We start from the raw sequence: 22654 nt of genomic DNA, 5'->3' as shown, positions 1-22654 counted from the left end.
AAGGATCTCCTGGCTCTTGTACTTGACTTGATGGTTAACTGCTCAGAGCCTCCTGTCCTGCCTGGCTGCCACCCCTGTGCTAACCCAGAGCCTCAGGGAGGTACCTGGGTGTGCCTGGGCTGCCAACACCACCCCGATCCAAGTACAGCCCAGACTGCCCTCTGCTTTTCTCCAGGTTGGCAAAGCAGGGCTCCCACCTGGCTCTGTGCAAGTGCTGCTTCTTGGGAGTGACCAGGGCTAGGGGGCTGGACCAAAAGCAGTGGGAATGAAGAGAGCCAAGGCTGATCTCCAGTTTCATGCACTGGGAGCTGCTCTGGCAGCTGTGGGGCTGGAGGCAGCACTGCCTCTGCTGTGTCCTGGGACACCCTCCCTGCTGGGGATGGCACCAGGCAGAGGTATGGGGGTTTCATGTGGCTCCACTGGTGTCTTGGGTGGGTGGATGCTGCTCCCCACACTGCCACTGCAGCCACCTCCCAGCAGCATGTCCTTCTGCCCAGTACCCAGCATGGCACAGGGACACACATCTGTCCTGAAGTAAGGATCTCAAATGCATAGAGGAGTGGTGGGAAAGAGCCTCCCTGACCGAAGGCAAGGTGGAGAAGCACAGTGAGGAGGCAGCTCTGCCCATTCAACAGGCTCTGCAGCCTCTCCACGTGTTACCCTCCCAGCAGACCCTGGAGCAGGAGCTGGATGGCTTTGAGGGTCCCTGCTGCTGCTCAGCAGAGCTACATGGCTGGCAGGGACATCCAGAACGTTAGGGGTTGGAAGGGGCCTCAAAAGCTCATCCAGTCCAACCCCCCTGCCAGAGCAGGATCACCCAGAGGAGGTCACACAGGAGCACATCCAGGTGGGTTTTGAACATCTCCAGAGAGGGAGACTCCACAACCTCCCTGGGCAGCCTGCTCCAGGGCTCTGGCACCCTCACAGCGCAGAGGTCTTCCCTTCATGTTTAGGAGATGCCCAAACTCCTCCTACCCACCCCCAGAGAAATCCCCCACGTGGGGCTGTGGGACCCAGCAGCAAAGCTGCTGTGGGGCTGAGGGAGCAGGAGGAGGGGAGCAGGAGGAGTGGAGCAGAGGCTGGGCCCACTGGGCTGGGGAGAGCAGGGTTTATGAAAGGCCAGATACCCGTAACAAAAATCAAGGTGTGCTTTCCCTCCCTCCCCTCCCTCCCTCCTTCCCCTCCCCACCCCTTCCCCTCTGCCACCCTCTGCCTTGCTGGGCTCCTTTTGCAACACACATTTGCCTCAGGGTGGGGGGGGTGGGGGGGAAAACCCAACATAAAATGGAAGCACCTTGCCCCAAACCAAAGCAAACCTTCCAAAGAGGAAGGAGGGGGGATGGTGGTGGTGGTGTGGGAAGAACACAAACCACCAACCTGAAACAACAAACCAAAGCAAACCCCCAGCCCCTCCCCCCACCAAAAAAAACCAACAGAAAGGCAACAAAAGAGCAAACCAAAACCAAAACCACCAACAAAAAAAATCACCCAGGGCAAAAAGGGTTAAGAGTTAAAAAGGCTGTGGAATGTTAAAGAGGTTACAGGGGGGCTGGGGTGCTAGCCAGGGGGGTTAGGGGGCAGCTTTAGTGAATTAATTGCTTAGGAATTAAAAATAAATTATTATAAAATAGCTTTCTGTACATTTTACATACATATAAGAGCTCCTCAGAGAGGCCAACACCCTGCCGGGCCAGCAGGAAAAGGAAGCAGTGACAGGGGATTCGGAGGCTGGGGGGTTTCTGCTCTCTGCCCCACCCCCCCCCCCCCGGGGCAGCCTCAGTCCCAGCCAAAGTCCTGCCCTGTCATCTGGTAGAACTTCATGTTGAAGGGCCGGTAGAAGTCCCTCAGTCTCTGCACCACCTCCCGGTCTATGTCAGGGTGGGTCCTGCCTTTGGTCTTCCCCAGGCAGTGAGGTTTGCTGCTGCCTTCCGCCTTCTTCAGGCAGGGGAAGCCCTTGGTCTTGTTGAAGTAGAAGTGTTTGTCGGTGATGATCCTCTTGAGGCCCAGAAAGTCCTGGACCCTGCCCAGCTCCCCCGCGGGGTCGCTGATCAGCCTCTCCCCGCTGACGAAGAGGATCTGCCCGAGGGGGAAGTGGAGCAGCCAGTTCTCCAGGTGCTTGGCGTAGATGCCGATCTGGATGGCGCTCCAGGAGGTGTCGATCAGGCCTGTAGTCCTGTTTTTGAAGGTCAGGCTCTCAAAGGTGGGGATGTCAGGCTTCTTGGAGAGCGTCTGGGTGTAGTCCGAGATGGCTCTGGTCACCGGGTCCCGCACCACCACGATCAGCTTGGTGCCCTTGGCCATGGAGGAGATGCGAGCCGGGGCCTCCTTGGTGACGAAGTAGCTGGGGGTCTTCTCCATGGTGATCTGCCCCTCCAGGGTCCTGGGCATCAGGTCCCTGAGGACAAAGCACACAGACAGGGGTCAGAAGGGCAGGTCCAGTCAAACTGACTGGGCAGATGGGCAGAGGCCAACAGGATGGCATTCAACAAGTGCCAGGGGCTGCACTTTGGCCACAACAACCCCAGGCAGAGCTACAGGCTGGGGTCAGAGTGGCTGAGAGCTGCCAAACAGAGAGGGACCTGGGGGTGCTGAGTGACAGCTGCCTAAACATGAGCCAGCAGTGTGCCCAGGGGGCCAAGAAGGCCAAGGGCATCCTGGCCTGCATCAGGAACAGTGTGGCCAGCAGGAGCAGGGAGGTCACTGTGCCCTGTGCTCAGCACTGGTTAGGCCACACCTTGGGTCCTGTGTCCAGTTCTGGGCCACTCAGTTTAAGAAGGACATTGAGAGACTTGAAGGTGTCCAGAGAAGGGCAATGAGGCTGAGGAGGGGTCTGGAGCACAGCCCTGTGAGGAGAGGCTGAGGGAGCTGGGGTTGCTTAGCCTGGAGAAGAGAAGGCTCAGGGGAGACCTCATTGCCTTCTACAACTACCTGAAGAGAGGTTGTAGTCAGGAAGGGGTTGGTCTCTTCTCCCAGGCAACCAGCACCAGAACAAGAGGACACAGTCTCAAGCTGTGCCAGGGGAAGTTTAGGCTGGAGGTAAGGAGAAAGTTCCTCCCAGAGAGAGTAATTTGCCATTGGGATGTGCTGCCCAGGGAGGTGGTGGAGTCCCCATCCCTGGAGGTGTTCAAGAGGGGATTGGATGTGGCACTTGGTGCCAAGGTCTAGTCATGAGGTCTGTGGTGCCAGGGTGGACTGGATGATCCTCGAGGTCCCTTCCAACCTGTGTGACACTGTGTGAGGCGAGCAGCAACAGCCGCCTGGGCAGGGAAGGGCTGCTCTCCCTGAAATGCCTGCACAGGCTGCTCAGCCCCTGCAGATAAACCCATTTCCCATCGATTTAGGGCTTAGGGAGGGATTATTATTAAAGGCCACTGTATTAGAAATCCAGCTGAGTAATCTCCCAGTTATCCATGAGTGGATTAGCTGAGCTGCACTCTGCACCTGGAGTGTGGCTACATCAACCGCACCAGCTCCAGACCGGTCAGGATAAGCCCTGAGCCGTGCCAGGCAGCTTTCCTGGCTCAAGGCAACACCAGGCAGCCCCCAGCCCCAGCTCCCAGCTCCTTTTCCCCGTGGGAAAGAGAGGAATGGTGCAGTGGGAAAGCCGGAGCTCACTGGAGCACATCCACCTTGGTTTCCCTCAGCATCTCCAGCGCGACACTTCTCCCGGTTCAGGCAAGAGGCTGCAGCTTGTCCCTGGCTTGTCAGCAGCAGCACCTCACCCTGCTGCAGGAGTCTTCTTGCAGCCAGCTTTTCCCATTCCCCATGGCTGTGCAGGCCTGGTTCCCTGACACACAGCACAAAGATCATCAAGAGGCACCTTCTGCACAGCCCAATCCAGCCCCCAGTGAGGACAACCTCCCCCTTGCCCTGCCACACAGACCACAGCAGGTCAGGACAGGGGATATGACCACAGAGGAGACACCCCCAGCTCCTGGGCAGGATGCACCCTCACTACATACCCTCAAAACCCAAAGCCTTCAGCAATCCCACCCTGTTCTCTGTTGCTAATGACCCATGGGGGGGGGGGGGGGGGGGAAGCTTGCACAAATGATGGAAGCAGCACTAAAAGTCATTTTCCCCTCTCCTTCAGCAGGCAAGCCTCAACGTTTCAGACCATTGGCCAATTCTGTCCCTTTATAAGCCAAGAGGACTCATTAGCTCTGGCTTGGGAGACAGTTCCAAAGACAGAAATCAAGGGGGAAAGGCAAGGAGGGAGCCAGTCACAAAATGAAAGCCATAAAACTTGCCTATGCTCACAGAGCATCCTCCCAGCCCAGAGAACAGGCAGGCAGTTGTGAGCTGCCAGCCTCAGCCTCTCCCTTCAGACACAGGGCACTGCACACAGAGGCTGCCTGCTCCCTGAGGACCAGCTTCTCCTTTACTGCTTTTATTACTGCTCCAGCAAAGGTCACCATGGGCTCTGGCAGGGAAAAAACCAGAGCCACCAGTAATTTGTGCTCAAGCCCAATGGCTGTCCTGATTAAGAAGCCAAACAAGAAATATTGAGGCACCTGCTCTGAGGCCAAACAGTAGGAAAACCAGGAATGAGAGGTCTGATTGAATCCAAACTCATCCCATGCCTACCTACCAGTGGCTATTTGTGCAACTGCTGCTTAGCTCACTTGGTGCCTGGCATTCTACTTCAGCAGCTCCTGGCAGGAGCTTTATGCAAGGTGCTTACTGGCAAGGGGCACCCAACAGCTACACCTCTGTGCTCAGGGGCTGCCCAAAAGCTCCTTCTCCACAGGTCCATGGCAGGAGATAGTTCCCATAGGATCACAGAATTGTCAGGGTTGGAAGGGACCTCAAGGCTCAGCCAGTTCCAAGCCCCCTGCCATGGGCAGGGACACCTCACACTACAGCAGGTTGCTCACAGCCACATCCAGCCTGGCTGCAAACACCTCCAGGGATGAAGCTTCCACCACCTCCCTGGGCAACCTGTGCCAGTCTCTCACCACCCTCATGGGGAAGAGCCATGCCAGATCTGTTGCTGGAAAAAGGGGCAGTGGACAAACCAGACTGTGGAGGAAGAAGATATCAGCTTGGGGAAGACTCCAGCCCTGCCCAAGGGTGGTGGCAAGCCCTAAGGCTGTGATTTCCAGGCCATGCAGATGGCAATGTTGCTGCTGCTGCCAGCACCTGGGACACGAGAGCTTCTGGAAGCCAGGAGCCAGCCTGTGCCAAACACCCAGCAACCAAAATAAAACTCTGACTAATCCCTCCCCTCTCTGGCCAGCTCCACAAACCTGTAAGCCCACTGCAGAACAAGCAGTCAGTAACACTGAGGGCAGCCCTTCAACCTCTGCCGGGCTGCAGTGGATTTCGCCACTGCTCATTAAGCGGTGTCTCCTTTTATGGCCACACTAAATCCCAGCCCTGCATCCTGCCTGGGCCACTGACCACCTTCCAGCCTGATTTAAGAGCATGGTTTCAACCTATCCAGTCTGCAATGGCCCTGGGACCTGCCCAGAGAGGAGGTGTGCCGGGGCTGGCCACGCTGTGCTGAAGCCCTTCGGCTTTGGGTCAGGGCCCTCCCGTTGCTTGCCGTACAAGGTCCTGCACCTCCAGATCAGCTTCTCCTCCAGGACTGCCACAGTCAGTATTTATCCATCTCCTGGGAATGATGCAAGGCTTGTTTTGCCCTCCTTGCACAACAGAGGCAGAGGGTAGGGCCAGGCCATGAGACAGGAGGAAATTGCTGGGGGTGGAGGTGCTGAGTCAGTTGATCTGGTTGGAGAACACAGGCTCTTAATTAACATTCCAACAGCCAGGAGTGCACGGCATGGAGTGCTGCAAGGAGCAGCTCTTGGCCTAAGAGGCATCCACTGGCCCAGGGTCAGCCCAAGCAGCACCTGAACCCACAGTCTCACGGCTGAGGACACCCAACACGCTTTGCTTTCAGCAGAGCTGAGAGCATTCAGTTCTGTCCAGGCCTTCAGAACTGGGAGGTGCTGAATCCTTGGCCTCTGCAGAACATCACACCAGTGACCCATCAGAGCAACAGAAGCAAGACCAGGCACGTCACTGACACTGCTGCTGCTGCCTGGCTTGGTCAGCACAGGCTCAGAGAAGTACCATCCATGCACCAGCACAGAAAGGGTGGCTCCCAAGAAGATGGAGACTGCCTTTTGCCAAGGAGTCCCATGGCAAAGACAAGGGCTGGTGGGGACAAGGTGCTGCTGGGGAGATTCCCTTTGGACTCCAGAAGAAAATGTTGCCCCATGAGAACAGCTGGACACTGGAATCATCTCCCAAGTGAAGTGGTGGATTCCTCTGCACTGCTCAGCTTGCCAGGGTGCTGGGCCAGCTCATTTCAACTCCACCATCACTTAGAAAGGTTGGACCAGATGGTCCTTGGGGTCCCTTCCAACCTGGCATTCTGGGATAGAAATGGAGCCTTCAACCCAAGAATGAGAACTGAATCCACCAAACCCAGCCTTCAGCCACAGCTCCATCACTCTCTTCCTCCTCCACTGTACCCAGATGAGTACCAAGCACAGCCCAAAACTAAGACCCTTGAGCTGCCTCCTATGCAAAGTGGCTGAGTCAAAGCTAGGCAGCAGCAAGTGAAGCCAATTATTGTGGCCCATGGACGTGGTTTGAACCTGTGGCAGCATCACACTGAGGAAAACAAAGCTTTATTGCGTGGGTCTGTCCGTTGTGATGAACTTTCCCATGCTTTCCACCATCTCCCATCGAGGCATCAATCATCACGCTGGCAGGCAGGGAGCACAGAGCCTCAGGGGCAGGAGGAACCGGGAGTGTGGCTGCCCTGAACTCACACAGGTGGCAAAGTCACCAAGAAGCATTTACTGCCAGCCAAACCCCCAGTGGGGGAGAGCAGCCTGGCACAGCATGCTGGGGGTACACACCGGGGGAAGGAGGAACCCACTCCAGCCCCGACCGCATCCGCTCTGAGGCTCTGGAGCGGCAAGGGCCATCGACAGCCACTGCAGGAGGAGGGGAAAGGGGAGCTGTAATGGTCAGAAGAGCTCTAGCCACCAGGCCCTGGCAGGATGTAACCCCTTTGGGTCAAAGTAACAGCAGAGACCCCCGTTCAGCTCCATGGTGCAGCCCAGCTCAGCCCTGGGGCAGCTTGTGGAGTCCTGGATTTCCCAGCAAGCTCCACAGGCACATTGGAGACCTGGGCAGCTTCTGCCCCTGCTGTTTGGGGTGAGCCAAGGGCAGAGGTGCAGCTACCACCACTGTCCATAAGGGAGAAGAACAGGAGGTGCTAAAGGGAGCCAGGCTGTGGGAAAGGGGCAGCTGAGCTGAGCCCTTGGACAAAAGCTGCTCCACCAGTCAGGACAGGGCTGGATGCAGACACCAGCAAGGGCTGCAGCAGATGCTGGAGTGGGAAATAAAGATAGTATGAAAAGCCTGGCAAGCAGTCACTCCTGCCTTGTTATCCTCCTGCCCTCTGGCAAGCTGGAGTTCAAAGACCTCTGGAGCCAGCATCTGCATCCAAATCATCCCAGCTCATTGTGTCTACAACCTGTCTAACCCTTCCCAAACCCTGAGTCCTTCTGGCCTTGAGAACGTCCTGCAGCAGAGAGTCCCAGCACTGAAGCACCGTCTCAAAGCACCATTTGAGCCCTCTCCCTGCAGCCCTGCTCGGGAAGGACCAAGGCACCTGCTCTCTGAGCATGCAAAAAGGGAAGGCAGGCCCAGGAGCAGCCTCTCAGCCTCCCTTACCACCCACCCAGCCCAGCGCTGCCGGGGCTCAGCACTGCCCTGCCGGGGCTCAGCACTGCCCTGCCGGGGCTCAGCACTGCCGGGGCTCAGCACTGCTCTGCCGGGGCTCAGCACTGCCCTGCCGGGGCTCAGCACTGCCCTGCCGGGGCTGCCTCAGCTGCCACAGCGCTGAGGGTCCCACTGAGAGGAGGGAGGTGCTGGGTGAGCCCAGCTATGAATTTTCCTCAGGCAGAGAGCAGAGCCCCCTAACCCTGAGCTATTAACATGTCAAGAGGGACAGAGGAAAAGCTTTTCCTTTAATGAGTTTTGCCTCAGCCAAGCCCACACCCTCCGTAGGCGAAGTGATAGGCTTAGCCTAAAGATGGATTGCCCTACTTTACCTATTAACCACTCAGACTAATGTAATAAAGGCTCTCCTCATGCTAACAGCCCTAATCCCCAGTCCCATGCAGCTCTGCAGCCCGCAACAGGCAGGGGTGCTACACCAAACTCCCCCAGGCTGCTGCTCAGGGGGGCACTGGCTCAAGGTGGGGGAAGTTTGAAGCTTTTCAGTTTGGGGGTTGTTTGTTTTTGTCAGGTTTTCTTCCTTGTGTCTTGTTGGGGTTTGGTTTGGTTGCTTTTCGTTGGGTTTGGGTTTTTTGGCTGTGGGGTTTTGAAGCGCAAGGTTCTGCAGTGAGAAAGCAGCTCCCAGAGCAAGATAAATGTACAAAGTGGGGCTGACAGGTGGCCACACGGTAATCCAATCCTGAAGCCTAATGCCCTTTGTGGCAGCTTTTGTCTGTGCACAGGGGCTCCAAGCTAATCTGCTGCTACTTCTCCAGCAGGAATGGTGAGGGGATGGGAGGGGGAGGGGGGAGGATGTTGAGGGGACCTCTGCAACCTGTTGCTGCCTTGCTCACCACAGGTAGCACAGCCACGTGCAGGGCAGAGCGTGGCTGCTGTCCCTCACTTTATCCCTGGGGATGTCTGTCAGTTCCCCCCCTCCCACCTTCTGTCCTCTGCAAGCACCCACTGGGATAAACCCCTCTGGGGCCTGTCAGACCCTGGGGGTCTGCAGAGGCAGCCCCGGCCGGCTGCCCACACCGAGGTCACCGTCAGGCTGCCCAGCCGAGACCGGCTGAGCTCAGGTGCTCCTGCTGCTGAACAGGAGCCCTGCAGATGAGGGCAGGAGTGTTCAGTCCTGGGGAGGCTGTCCTCATAGATCTATTCTTACCCAGCACCCACAGCCACCCAGCATGGACACTTCTGGAGTCATTCTCTCCCCACCCCAGCATGCCTGAGAGCTGGAGTGTTAAAACTGGGGTGCCCTGTGCTGCAGCACCACCACCCCCCAGCCTCAAATCCCTCCACTCCACACCCCCCTCTGCTTTGTCACAGTATCACAGTGTAACTAAGGTTGGAAAGGACCTCGAGGATCATTGAGTCCAACCTGTCACCACAGACCTCATGACTGGACCATGGCACCAAGTGCCACATCCAAGCCTTTTTGAACACCTCTAGGGATGGGGACTCCATCACCTCCCTGGGCAGCACATCCCAATGACGAACGACTCGCTCAGTGAAGAACTTCCTCCTCACCTCGAGTCTAAACCTGGCACAGCTTGAGACTGTGTCCTCTTGTTCTGAACTGCCTCAGTCTCCCTCTGCAGGCCTGACAAAGCTCTCCCAGAGGGGACAGATAGCTGGGTTCAGAGCACTTAAAAGCAAGAGAAGTGCTGCTGTGGTCAGGATAAAACAGCAGAGCAGCTGGGTGCAGCTACAAGATGAAGACAGGGGAGAGCTCCCAGCAGTGCCAGGAGTAGCTCTGCCATCAGATACAGCAACCACCATCTGTGGTGAAGAGTTCCTAAACTTCCCCCTCCCCAGGTGTTCCCTGGAAGCAAGAAATGAGGAGAAAGGAGAGAAAAGTCCAAGTGTATTGGAGATCAGCTACACCCCCCCCCCCCCCAAGGTCAAGCCTCTAATCCAGAGCCATTTGCTGGGCAGCCCAGCAGTGCACACACACAGCATCCAGCCTGTTTCTGGCCAGTTTCTAGCTCAGTTCCTGAGAGGTGTTTCAAGGAGACAAAAAGTGATTTCATCCAAGGAAATGAACTCTGGCAAGATGACTGTTCCTGGGGAAACACAGCCCCAATCCCCCCTGAAGTCTGCCCAAGAAACCACAGTGATTAGATGGAAGGCTTAGGGTGAGGTGGTGAATAGCAATGCAAAAGGCAGACACAAAAGGTCTTCTCCCCTCCTGGGAGGAAAGAGGTTTTTAGTCTTGACAGGGGGCTTGAAAACCCAAGGAGACAACAAACCCAAGCAGCATGCCCCAGAACATGGTACAGTTTCGGGCAGGTGATGAATCTCTGTCTCTGGAGACATTCAGAACCCTCCTGCATGTGTTCCTGTGTGATCTCCTCCAGGTGAGCCTGCCTTGGCAGGAGGGCTGGGCTCCATGGGCTCCAGAGGTCCCTTCCACTCTGTGATTTCCTGTGGCTTCTGCTGTGTGTCTGATGTGCAGACTGGAAAGCAAACAAGCTTGGAAAAGCTCTCAAGGAGAGAAGAGCGGACGACGAGACAGGTTGAGGTCCTAGCCCCTCCCACCCTTTCCCCTTCCCTATTCTCATCCCCAGGAGAGATTTGGTCCCCCTGCCCCCATCCCAGCGTGGTGCTGCTCAGAGCTTTGCTCTGGTCAAGATCCCACCAAGGTGGTTTCAAAGCCCAGTCCACCCATGGGCTGCCTTAGATCAAACCCACGTTCTGGGAGAGCTCCACTGCTGCTTCCACCCAGCACATCCAATTCTCATCCCAAATCCTGCTGCTTCTCTGCCTCTTCCTCTCCTGCCCTGGCCCAATAACCAAAAATCTAGGCCAAGTCAGCTGAATCTAGGATCTCAAAACCAAGGAGAGGCTGGGGGTGGCATCTCCCTTGCTGGCAGCTTTGCCTTCCAGCCCACCTGATCTGCCAAGGTGATACCCAGATGCTCCCAGTCTCTGAGGCAGCATGTTGCTGTAAAAAGGCAGACAACATCAACAGTGGTGACCAGAGCAGCCAAGGGCTGGATTAAATCCACCCTAGTAGCCCTGTGCTGGCACCTGACAGCAAGCAAGACCTCTGCAATGCTATGGGAAGCACCCAGAGCATCCCCAGCGTGACCAGCATCACCAGCCCAGCTCCCTAAGGCCACCACACCTGCCCCATCCCAGCTCCCCCCACTGCAGGGCTGATCACAAAACCATCAAGTCCCAGAAATACTCCTTGGAAGCAAGGCCCTGCCAAGCCCAGGGGAAGGCTGTTAGAGTAATAAAGCATTTTAATTGCATCATGAAGCCTGCCACCAGCATCCAGCTTCCATGTCACCCACTTGGCTTTGATTCTGCTTTCTGGTGGCTGCAGCTGAGCTTGGGGGAAGAAGGAAGATGCAGGAGGAAGAAGCAGCAGAGAGAGAAGAGGCAATAGCAGATTCCTCTTTGGAGGGGGCATCCTGGGTTGCACCAAAAGAAGAGTGGCCAGAAGGCCAAGAGATGTGAGTCCCCCCCTCTGCTCTGCTCTGACCTCACCTGCAGCACTGTGTCCAGCTCTGAAGCCCCCAACACACAGAGACATGGACCTGCTGGAGAGGGTCCAGAGGAGCCCATAAGATGATCTGAGAGCTGGAGCACCTCTATTAAGAGGATAGACTGAAAGAAGTGGGGCTGTCCAGCCTGGAAAGGAGAAGGCACCAGGGAGACCTTAGAGCTGCATTTCAACATCTGAAAGGGACCTGCAGGCAGGCTGGGGAGGGACTGTTCAGAAGGGCTGAGGGGATAGGATGAGGGGCAGCAGTTTGAAACTGGAGCAGGGGAGATTTAGGTTGGACATCAGGAGGAAGTTCTGCACCACAAGAGTGATGAAAGACTGGAAGAGGCTGCCCAGAGGTGTGGTTGAGGCCCCATTCCTGGAGACATTGCAGAACAAGAGGACACAGTCTCTAACTGCACCAGGGGAGGTTTAGGCTGGAGGTGAGGAGAAAGTTCTTCCCAGAGAGCGTCATTGATCATTGGGATGTGCTGCCCAGGGAGGTGGTGGAGTCCCCATCCCTGGAGGTGTTCAAGAGGGGACTGGATGTGGCACTTGGAGCCATGGTTTAGTAGTCCTGAGGTGTTGGGTGCCAGGTTGGACTTGATGATCTTTGAGGTCTTTTCCAACCTTATTGATTCTATGACATTCAAGATTAGACTTGGTGTGGCCCTGGGCAGCCTGATCTAGTTGGAGGTGTCCCTGCTGGGGTTGGACAAGATGACCTCTGAGGGTCCCATCCAGCCCAATTCAATCTGCTGGGCTGTCTGACCCATCCCTTTGTTCTTACCACACTCTTCCCCCTTTTGCTCCAAGGACCTGTTACCGTAGCGGGCAGCCTCCCCTCTTTTCCTGAGCAGGGGAGAGGACAGCATGTGTGCCTTTGTCTGGAGAGGGAGCCCCTTGTTTGGGCTGGTAAGTTATCCAACAATAAAAGGGAATGGCTGGGAAGCAGGCTGTGCCTTTCTGCAAGGGTGTAACCTTATCCAGCCCCGTCCAGCGCCCGCCACCACGCTTACACAAACCAGATGAGGGGAATTAATGAACCTGGGGGCTGAGGGAGGAGGAGGGAAAGTGTGGGGGCCTCAAAGTCATGTTTTTCTCAGCCTCCTCGCTCTCTGCCCTCACATCTGCCAGGTGCCCTTCACCTGTTGGGGAGTTTGAGGATTAAAGCAGAGAGAGGAGGGTGTGAAGGCTCCTCTGGGCTTCAGTGGGGCCAACGAGGTGGTGGCCGTGGGTGGCATCACCACATGCCCCAAGGGAGCAGCAACATGGATCTCAAGCCCATCCTTGGCAATGCTATGAAGTTGGTCTTGGAGGCGGCTGGCTGGATAAATGCCTCTTCCCACCTCAGAGCTGAAGCTCCATACTGCCGGCCTTTGGGAGAAGCCAAAGCCTGGTTGAAAGCATGGGAGGCACATACCCTGCTTGTAGATGCTCACATTCAGATCATCAAGTCCAATCCTTAGCCCAGCACTGCCAGGGCACCACTAAGCCATGGCCCTCAGCACCACAGCTACATGGCTTTCAAAGCCCTTCAGGGATGGGAACTCCACCACTGCCCTGGGCAGCTTGTTCCAGGCCTTAGCAACCCTTTGGGGAAGAAATTGTTCTTCATGTCCAACCTGAACCTCCCCTGGCATGCCTTGAGGCTGTTTCCTCTTGTCCCATTGCTTGTGACTTGGGAGAAGAGGCCAACCCTCACCTCACTCCAGCCTCCTTTCAGAGAGCTGTAGAATAGAAAAAAACAGGTTGGAAGAGACCTTCAAGATCATCTTGTCCAACCTATCATCCAACACCACCTAATCAACTAAGCCATGCAACCAAGCACCCTGTCAAGTCTCCTCCTGAACACCTCCAGGGATGGTGACTCCACCACCTCCCCGGGCAGTCCATTCCAATGGACAATCACTCTCTCTGTGTAAAACTTCCTCCTGACCTCCAACCTGAACCTCCCCTGGTGCAGCCTGAGACTGTGTCCTCTTGTTCTGGTGCTGGCTGCCTGGGAGAAGAGACCAACCCCCACCTGGCTACAACCTCCCTTCAGGGAGTTGGAGAGAGCAAGAAGGTCTCCCCTGAGTCTCCTCCTCTCCAGGCTGAGCAACCCCAGCTCCCTCAGCCTCTCCTCACAGGGCTGTGCTCCAAGCCCCTCCCCAGCTTTGTTGCCCTTCTCTGGACACCTTCCAGCAAGTCAACCTCCTTCCTAAACTGAGGGGCCCAGAACTGGACACAGGGCTCAAGGTGTGGCCTAACCAGTGCTGAGCACAGGGCACAATGACCTCCCTGCTCCTGCTGGCCACACTGTTCCTGATGCAGGCCAGGATGCCATTGGCCTTCTTGGCTGCCTGGGCACACTGCAGGCTCATGTTCAGCCTACCACAGACACAGAAGGTCTCCTAAGCCTCACTTGCTGCAGTCCCCTCAGCTGCTCCTCCCCAGCCCTGCTCTCCACAACCTTCCCCAGCTTCATTGCCCTTCTCTGGGTCCACTCCAGCTGCTCACTGTCTGTCTTGGATCGAGGGCCCCAAAACTGCACCCAGGATTGAAGGGGAGGCCTCGCCTTTACCACCTGAACATGAGCTGTAGAGCAGGGGGGGAGCTCTCCTTGGGCTAGGAAGTGCCACCTTTCCCTCCTCCTTTCCCCCCCAACAACAGCCCAAGATGTTACAACTGCTCAGCAAAGACTTTCTCTCCTCTTTTGTAGAGCCAGGCAAGATCTTCATCAACTTCAGCAGCTCATTACAGGCCCTTCTCTTTATGTAAACACCCAAGCCTCTTTCTGTGTGTGCGTGTCCCCCCTCCCTCCATCACACTTTAAAGCTCTGAGCTTCCACTCAATAATTATCTTCACTGGGTGGGGGGAGAGGGGCAGCACTTTCCATATCAAAGGGCTGCTTTGGAGGGATTTACAATAATTTAAGATGAAGTGGTAAATATTCCATTCACTCCAGTTCATCTCCAGTAATAATCATAATCCTATTAGGAAGGTCCCCAAGAAAGTGATTGCATTCTCATCTAGCCAGCATCTATCTGAATTTCTTGGAGGGATAGGGGTGGGGGAGACCATAGGCAAGTAAAGAAGTAAAAGCAACAAAAGATGCAATTGGCAGCACCTCCCCTCCCCTCCCCCCCCAGAAGGATTTGGCCTCCATTGTCCCCACACTTCAATAGTGCTTTGCTCCCAAAATAAGAGCTTTTGAGCAGGGTGAGGGGGTGGGGCTGAAATGAGCATCTTATTCCTCTTGGTTACACGCACACACACACCCCCACCCAGCTCCCTTTCATGGCCACAGGTCCCCCCGGTGGTGCTCTGGTGACAAAGAGCAGCCCTGGCTGCTCCTGGGGAGCCCGGGGGGGGCTGGAGCAGCCTCCCCATTAAAAGCTAATTGCTGTTTCTGGGTGACTTCTCCAGAATATTGCCCAGCATCATCAGACCTCGCTGCCCACTGCTCAAGTCATGTGAGATTACTCTAAGCTGGCTCTGGTTCCCCCCTTTCCCCCCACCCCCACCCCCCCAAGATAAAAAGGCTGGTTTTGTTTAAAAGCAGAGCTGGGGGGGGGGGGGGGGGGGGGGGGGCAAGGCTGTGAATCTCATGATTTAAAGGAAGAAACAACAAAAGAACCACCCTTAAACCCAGCAGGAAACACGACTGAGCTAACTGGCAAACTGGGACTGGAGACTTCTGTCCAGCAGGTCTCAGGGCCAGCTGTCCCTGCCAAGCTGTGTGCTTCACTCCTGCGCTGGGCTGCCTCTCTGTGCACCCCACTGGAGTGTTTAACTGGAGTCTATTCCTGCAGGAGAGCCCCAGCTGCACCAGGGTCACCTCTTGCCCTCTCTTCTGGCCACCTCGACTGACTGGACAGATGGGCAGAGGCCAACAGGATGGCATTCAACAAGTCCAAGTGCCAGGGGCTGCACTTTGGCCACAACAACCCCAGGCAGAGCTACAGGCTGGGGTCAGAGTGGCTGAGAGCTGCCAAACAGAGAGGGACCTGGGGGTGCTGATTGACAGCTGCCTAAACATGAGCCAGCAGTGTGCCCAGGTGGCCAAGAAGGCCAAGGGCATCCTGGCCTGCATCAGGAACAGTGTGGCCAGCAGGAACAGGGAGGTCATTCTGCCCTGTACTCTGCATTGGTTAGGCCACACCTGGAGTCCTGTATCCAGTTCTGGGCTCCTCAGTTTAGGAAGGACATCAAGACACTTGAAGGTGTCCAGAGAAGGGCAACAAGGCTGGGGAGGGGTCTGGAGCACAGCCCTGTGAGGAGAGGCTGAGGGAGCTGGGGTTGCTTAGCCTGGAGAAAAGGAGGCTCAGGGGAGACCTCATTGCCCTCTACAACTACCTGAAGGGAGGTTGTAGCCAGGTGGGGGTTGGTCTCTTCTCCCAGGCAAGCAGCACCAGAACAAGAGGACACAGTCTCAAGCTGCACCAGGGGAAGTTTAGGCTGGAGGTGAGGAGAAAGTTCTTCCCAGAGAGAGTCATTGGTCACTGGGATGTGCTGCCCAGGGAGGTGGTGGAGTCCCCATCCCTGGAGGTGTTCAAGAGGGGATTGGATGTGGCACTTGGTGCCATGGTCTAGTCATGAGGTCTGTGGTGGCAGGTTGGACTGGATGATCCTCAAGGTCTCTTCCAACCTGGGTGATACTGTGACACCAGGGTTAAGTCCTCCCCACCTCCACTAGAAGCAGGTCACTTGGCTCTGCTCACCCTGCCATGGATGGAAGTCAGCAGCTACTCCAGGGCTGCATTCTGGAGCAAGCCCAGATTACCTTCCGTGGTGTCCCAGAGTTTACTGTAAAGCAGTAGAAACATTTTGCCTCTGTAAATTAAACAGACAAGAGCCCAAGAGGGAGGAAAAAGGAAGACTTTTAGGCATCTGCAGAGATTTCAGTATTCAGAACTCCCTCCTGGGGAAAAATAAACTCTCTGGACCACCTCTGCCTCTCACTCCATGGCAGCCAGCAGGCCCAGCAGCAACTCTTGCCTCTCAAATTCCAGGCCTGGAGTTAAGGCTGTGTGCACTAAGCTCCTCCTGCACAAAGATTTGGTAGATCCTCTTAGGGAATCACTGCAAGAAAAGGCTCTGTGCTCTTGGAGAGGCTGCTGCTGTAACACACCCTTGTACCAAAGATCACAGAATTGTTTGGCTTGGGAGAGAGACCTTTAAGATCACTGAGTCCAAATGTTAACCCAGCACTAAACCACGGTGTGCAGCACCACATTGACAACATTGCCCCCCCCCCCCCCAGGTGATGGGGACTCCACCACTGCCCTGGGCAGCTGGTTCCAGGCCTTGATAACCCTTTTTGCTCCTCATTTCCAGCCTAAACCTTCCATGGGCCTTCCTGAACTCAGCTTTACTCGCGTAGCACTGATCCTGCCCTCTGTGGGAAGCTGGAACTAGCATATGCTGAGCTTGATGTGGCTCAGCACCTGCAAGCAGAGAAACACTGGCCCCATCCAGGAAAAAAAAGGCAAAGCAAGAGAGTCAAGGTCTGGAGTTATCAGCTTAACTGATAGCTGTGGGAAGCAGAGAGGCAAACCCCCAAATGCGGCTCTGGCGAGGATTTCGCTAGCTCAGAGCAGGCTTAGGCAAAGAAAGCCTGCCTTGGAAGAGGCTTACAAGCAGATAAGCAAATCAGAGCTGCTGGGACGTCCAAAACACATCCACTGCACCCAGGTGTCCCCTGCAGCAGAGGATGTGGGGCCAGCACAGCTGTCACCTGGCTTCAGCCAACCCCACAGACCCTGATCTCAAGGGTTCGGCTTCAGCTCCAGCACTGTCTCTGGGCTGCTCCTCCAACTCCATCACAAAGCCTACCCCTCTGGCCATGCAGCAGCAGCCCAGCCGTGTCCAAGAGGCACCAGTGTCATAGTATCATAGAATCAGTCAGGGTTGGAAGGGACCACAAGGATCATCCAGTTCCAACCCCCCTGCCATGGCCAGGGACACCCCACACTAGATCAGCCTGGCCAGAGCCACATCCAGCCTGGGCTTAAACACCTCCAGGGACAGGGCCTCGACCACCTCCCTGGACAACCCATTCCAGGGCTTCACCACTCTCATGGGGAAGAACTTCCTCCTCACATCTAGCCTGAATCTCCCCACTTCCAGCTTCATTCCATTCCCCCTAGTCCTATCACTACCTGAGATCCTGAGCAGTCCCTCCCCAGCCTTCCTGTAGCCCCCTTCAGATACTGGAAGGCCACAATGAGGTCACCTCAGAGCCTTCTCTTCTCCAGATGGAACAGCCCCAACTCCTTCAGTCTGTCCTCACAGGAGAGGTGCTCCAGCCCTCTGCTCACCCTCGTGGCCCTTCTCTGGACACCTTCCAAGCACCTCCAGATCCCTCTTGTAATAGGGGCTCCAGAACTGGACACAGTACTCTAGGTGGGGTCTCACCAGGGCTGAGTGGAGCCCACTGCTCACACTAGAGCCTCTCCCCAAGGTTATTCTCACTTCCCAGCCATGGAGGCTGAGCCACAACCATCAACGTGGCAGGAGCATCGGCCAGCGCCGGCAGGAGCCAGCCATCAGCCACACACCCACCAGCCCAGCAGAAAGCCATAGCCCTGAAGTGCTCCCACACCCACCAATTTGCTCCCTTCATTTGTGGCAAGGGCACTAATCCTCTCAAAGATGGTAAAACCCCACAGGCACTGCTCCTCACCGGGCTTTTAGACATCTCTCCTCCTCACAGCTCTTGGGGAAATGCTTCCCTGCAGCAAAGCAGGAGCAGGGAGGTCATCCTGCCCCTGTACACTGCACTGGTTGGGCTGCACCTCGAGTCCTGTGTCCGGTTCTGGGCCCCTCAGGTTAGGAAGGAGGTTGACTTGCTGGAACGAGTCCTGAGAAGGGCAATGAAGTCGGTGAGGGGTTTGGAACACAGCCCTGTGAGGAGAGGCTGAGGGAGCTGGGATTGCTTAGCCTGGAGAAGAGGAGACTCAGGGGTGACCTTATTGCTCTCTACAACTACCTGAAGGGAGGTTGCAGACAGGCAGAGGTTGGTCTCTCCCAGGCAGCCAGTACCAGAACAAGAGGACACAGTCTCAGGCTGTGCCAGGGGAGGTTCAGGTTGGATGTTAGGAAGAAGTTCTACACAGAGAGAGTGATTGCCCATTGGAATGTGCTGCCTGGGGAGGTGGTTGAGTCACCATCACTGGAGGTGTTCAGGAGGAGACTTGACAGGGTGCTTGGTGCCATGGGTTAGTTGTTTGGGTGGGTTGGATTGGTTGATGGGTTGGACACGATGATCTTGAAGGTCTCTTCCAACCTGGTTTGGTTTATTCTAAAGGGAGCAATCTCCAACAGGCTGAGCCCCATGGATGGGGGGGATCTGGGATTTGGGGGAGGCAGAAGCAGGCATTGGGGTGCACAGAGCTGGCTGGCACTGCAGGCTCTACAGCTTGCTGGCCGTCACCTGGTGTCCCACAAGCACCAGATGTCCCAACCAAGTGGTATCATGACACATCCAAGAGCCAAACAATCCATGGCTACAGATGGGGCAGAGCATCCTTCTGGCTCCCCTGAGAGGACTGCACCTTGACTCACAACCTGTCACACTGGAGCACTTGAAGGCTCCTGCCCCAGCTAGGACACCAGATGTTCCTGACCCAGGTAGCCCATGAGAGCTTATCCCATCAGCCTCATCCCTACAGCACCTGCTCTTCAAGGCCCTGCTCCAGGGATTTGTTAGGTCATCTGCTGGTGGTGGCTGCTGGAGCCCAGCTAGCAGAGCACACCTTGGTTTGCACCCAAACGGCACATCTTGTGCTCCTAAATGCATGGGGAGATGGTCACTTCATGTACCCCCTCAGTCATCTGCCTGGCAGCCACATATCACTGCAATTTCTCTGTAGCCATGCTGCAAGCAGAAGATCCTCAGAAGAGGGGCTGGTTCAAGGGAAGAAACCCCTGGTTAGGTGCATTCCAGGGTGGAGAAGTCCACAGGGTCTATATGGAGATGGATTTTTCATGGCACCTACTGACTCTACTCAGCTCTGCTGAGACCCCACCTGGAGTACTGCCTCCAGTTCTGGAGCCCCTATTACAAGAGGGATCTGGAGGTGCTGGAAGGTGTCCAGAGAAGGGCCACGAGGATGATCAGAGGGCTGGAGCTCCTCTCCTATGAGGACAGACTGAAGGAGTTGGGGCTGTTCAGTCTGGAGAAGAGAAGGCTCCCAGGTGACGTCATTGTGGCCTTCCAGTATCTGCAGGGGGCTACAGGAAGGCTGGGGAAGGACTGCTCAGGATCTCAGGTAGTGATAGGACTAGGGGGAATGGAATGAAGCTGGAGGTGGGGAGATTCAGGCTGGAGGTGAGGAGGAAGTTCTTGCCCATGAGAGTGGTGAAGCCCTGGAATGGGTTGTCCAGGGAGGTGGTTGAGGCCCTGTCCCTGGAGGTGTTTAAGCCCAGGCTGGCTGAGGCTCTGGCCAGGCTGATCTAGTGTGGGGTGTCCCTGCCCATGGCAGGGGGGTTGGAACTAGATGATCCTTGTGGTCCCTTCCAACTCTGACTGATACTATGATACAAATAGACTCTCTGGTTGAGCAAGCAGACAGTGACCATTGCAGCAGCCTCTCTCTAACCACCAAAACTAGCTGGATGTGGGCAGCTGATCTTGGTACACCAAGGCTGAATGCTGAGAACCACCCACCAGATTTCCACCCAGGCCAGGACTACAAGGAGATGAACGTTATCACCCTTGTCCATATTGTCCCTCTCTCCTGGGACACTACCAAGCCATTCTAGTTCATAGAATCATTGTATGGATTGAAAGGGACCTTTAAAGGTCATTTAATCAACTGGCCCTGCAGGTAACATGGACATCTTCAACTAGAGCAGGTTGCTCAGAGCTCCAAACAACCTGACCTGGAATTTTGCTAGAAGGAGGGACACAAAAAACCCCACAAGCAACAAAGCAACCCACGAAGTGCCAACCCCAAACAAACACTGCACAAGTCAACAGCCACGGAACAAAACCAACCCAGCAAGATACAGGCAGGGGACCACCTTCCCCCTCCTTCTGGGATCATAAATCACAGCCATGCTGAGAGGTGCTTTGTGTTTTCCCTGCCCTGTTCCCTGTGCCTGCAGGGGCAGGTAAGAGCTCACTCTGATAATGCTGCCCTTTGTCTGGCCCAGCGTTTGCACAGGGAGGGCTTTGCTTGCCACCTTGCCACCTTTCTGCTCCTCAAGCCCAGCCTGCCAGTGCTGGAGCTTTTTACAGCCATGATTAGGGGAGAAAGCTTCCTCATAAGCCTCTCTCTGCCCCAAGCTCAAACTCCTCAGCTTATAACCCTGGTGGGGAGAGCATCCCCTGGCAACTCACCTGCTCTTGGTGCAAGGTTGCCCAGAGAGGTTGTGGAGTCTGTCTCTAGAGGAGTTCAAAACCCACCTGGACAACCCCCTGGGTGATTGACTCTAGGTGATTCTGCTCTAGTTGGACCAGATGTCCAGAGAAGGGCCACGAGGATGAGCAGAGGGCTGGAGCACCTCTCCTATGAGGACAGACTGAAGGAGTTGGGGCTGTTCAGTCTGCAGAAGAGAAGGCTCCCAGGTGACCTCATTGTGGCCTTCCAGTATCTGAAGGGGGCTACAAGAAGGTTGGGGAGGGACTGCTCAGGATCTCAGGGAGTGATAGGACTAGGGGGAATGGAATGAAGCTGGAGGTGGGGAGATTCAGGCTGGAGGTGAGGAGGAAGTTCTTCCCCATGAGAGTGGTGAAGCCCTGGAATGGGTTGTCCAGGGAGGTGGTTGAGGCCCCAGCCCTGGAGGTGTTTAAGCCCAGGCTGGATGGGGCTCTGGCCAGGCTGATCTAGTGTGGGGTGTCCCTGCCCATGGCAGGGGGGTTGGAACTAGATGATCCTTGTGGTCCCTTCCAACCCTGACTGATACTATGATACTATGATCTTCAGAGGTCCCTTCCAAACCCTACCATTCTGTGAGGACATGCCAAAGAGGGGCTTAAACCACTGTGCTGGGTTATGAGCCCCAAAAGGGGCTGGTGCCAGCTGCAGGCATGTGACAGCTCTGCTCCTGCTTCCTCTTCCTCACCTTGGGCAGAGCAAAGCAGAGAGGGTAGTAAAGAAACTGCTTTATTCACCCAGAAGAACCTTCCTCCAGGAACTCAGCCCTTGGGCCATCTTCTGTGTGACAGCTAAGCTGAAGCCTGCCACCTCCTCTGCAGCACAAGTGGAAGGGAGTTTGCAGGGTGGCACAGCCAGAGCCTTCAGGCAGATACACATCTCCAGGTCCTCAAAAGAGCCATGCAGGATCTCCAAAGATCCACATTCTGCTCCTGTGGGCATCCAGCACCACCTGAAGAGCAGAGGCCTTTGCAACAACAGCTCAGGAGGCAGCCAGCTTTCCCCTGTCACCAAGGTCAAAAGAAAATGGCAACGTTTTTCCCCCTGCCCACTTTGACATTGCATTCATGTCCCTAACACAGGCCAAGCACTGCTGGCAAGCTGCTGCCAACCCCCAGCTGCACAACTCCACCTGCTTCTCCAGCAGCACCCAAACCAACCACACAGCTGTGCAGCAATGAGGTTCCTCCCCAACAAGTCCTAAAGCTAAGGGGGATGCCCCCTCTGACCATCTGTAATGAACAAACTCCAAGGAGGCTGATGAGAAGGTAACCAACCAAGCAAGCACATCCTGTTGACTGCTCATTACCTGGAGCATCCCATCCAGTGGGTCAGGAGTTTAAAACTGGTTTGAAATCCTAACCACAGCCCCAACCACAACCCAAAGCCTTGGTGAGGTGGAGACTGGCCCCGGTCAGCGTGTCCCCAGCTGGGATGAGCTGTATTCACTGCAACAAAAGGGCCTGGCAAATTAACAGCCAGGTGATCCTCTCAGGGCTGAGCCCTAAGTGCATTCCCACACAAATGGGATTGTCACCTCGCCTCATTTGTTAATGGCTGTGCGATTTACACGCGTAAAGGAGCAGCACTGGAAGTGAAGATGGTTCCATGGTAACCAGACCAGGGCAGTGACCCAGAGGTATCGGGATTTTTCTCCCCAGCATCTCCAGTCAGGCCAGTAGGAGCTTCCTGAGACTCTTCCCTTTCTTTTTAAACCCCCAGACCAAACATCCAAGGCAGAAAAGAAAGTTCCAGGACGAAACAAAGGAAAACAAACAAAGGCAGCGTGCCCATTAAATCAATCAAGGTACCGATTGGTGGTGCCACCACGTCCCAAGATGGGACCCCAGCCATGCTGCAGGACTCAGAGTAGAGGACACCAAACCAGCCTTGGGAAGGAGTGAACTTCCCAGCGAAGGAGGGAGACAGGCACCAATTAGGGAAACATGAAGGAGCAGGTCTGTCTGCAGCCTGCCCTCCTGCCCCAGTCATGACGTGGGCTGATGATGTGGGCAGCACCAGCCAACCAAAGGCAGCCAAGAG

At 55.6% G+C, this 22654-nt stretch overlaps 1 protein-coding gene across 1 annotated transcript in view; it reads right to left on the bottom strand.

Moving 5' to 3' along the window:
• Positions 1–1189: 1189 nt before the first annotated feature.
• LOC137456967 (heparan sulfate glucosamine 3-O-sulfotransferase 3B1-like) overlaps positions 1190–22654 on the bottom strand; it is a 35710-nt gene continuing 14245 nt past the window's right edge. The window contains exon 2 of the mRNA XM_068168655.1: positions 1190–2395. Coding sequence (XP_068024756.1) covers positions 1777–2395 — 619 coding nt within the window. The 3' untranslated portion in view covers positions 1190–1776. The remainder of the gene's footprint in view (positions 2396–22654) is intronic.

This window comes from Melanerpes formicivorus, unplaced genomic scaffold (assembly GCF_026170545.1).
Source record: "Melanerpes formicivorus ecotype bairdi unplaced genomic scaffold, bMelFor1.0.p_v2 SCAF_147, whole genome shotgun sequence".
NCBI classification, from domain to species: Eukaryota; Metazoa; Chordata; class Aves; order Piciformes; family Picidae; genus Melanerpes; species Melanerpes formicivorus.
The sequence above is the reverse complement of the archived record's forward strand: the minus strand, read 5'-3'. Positions and strand labels throughout refer to the sequence as shown.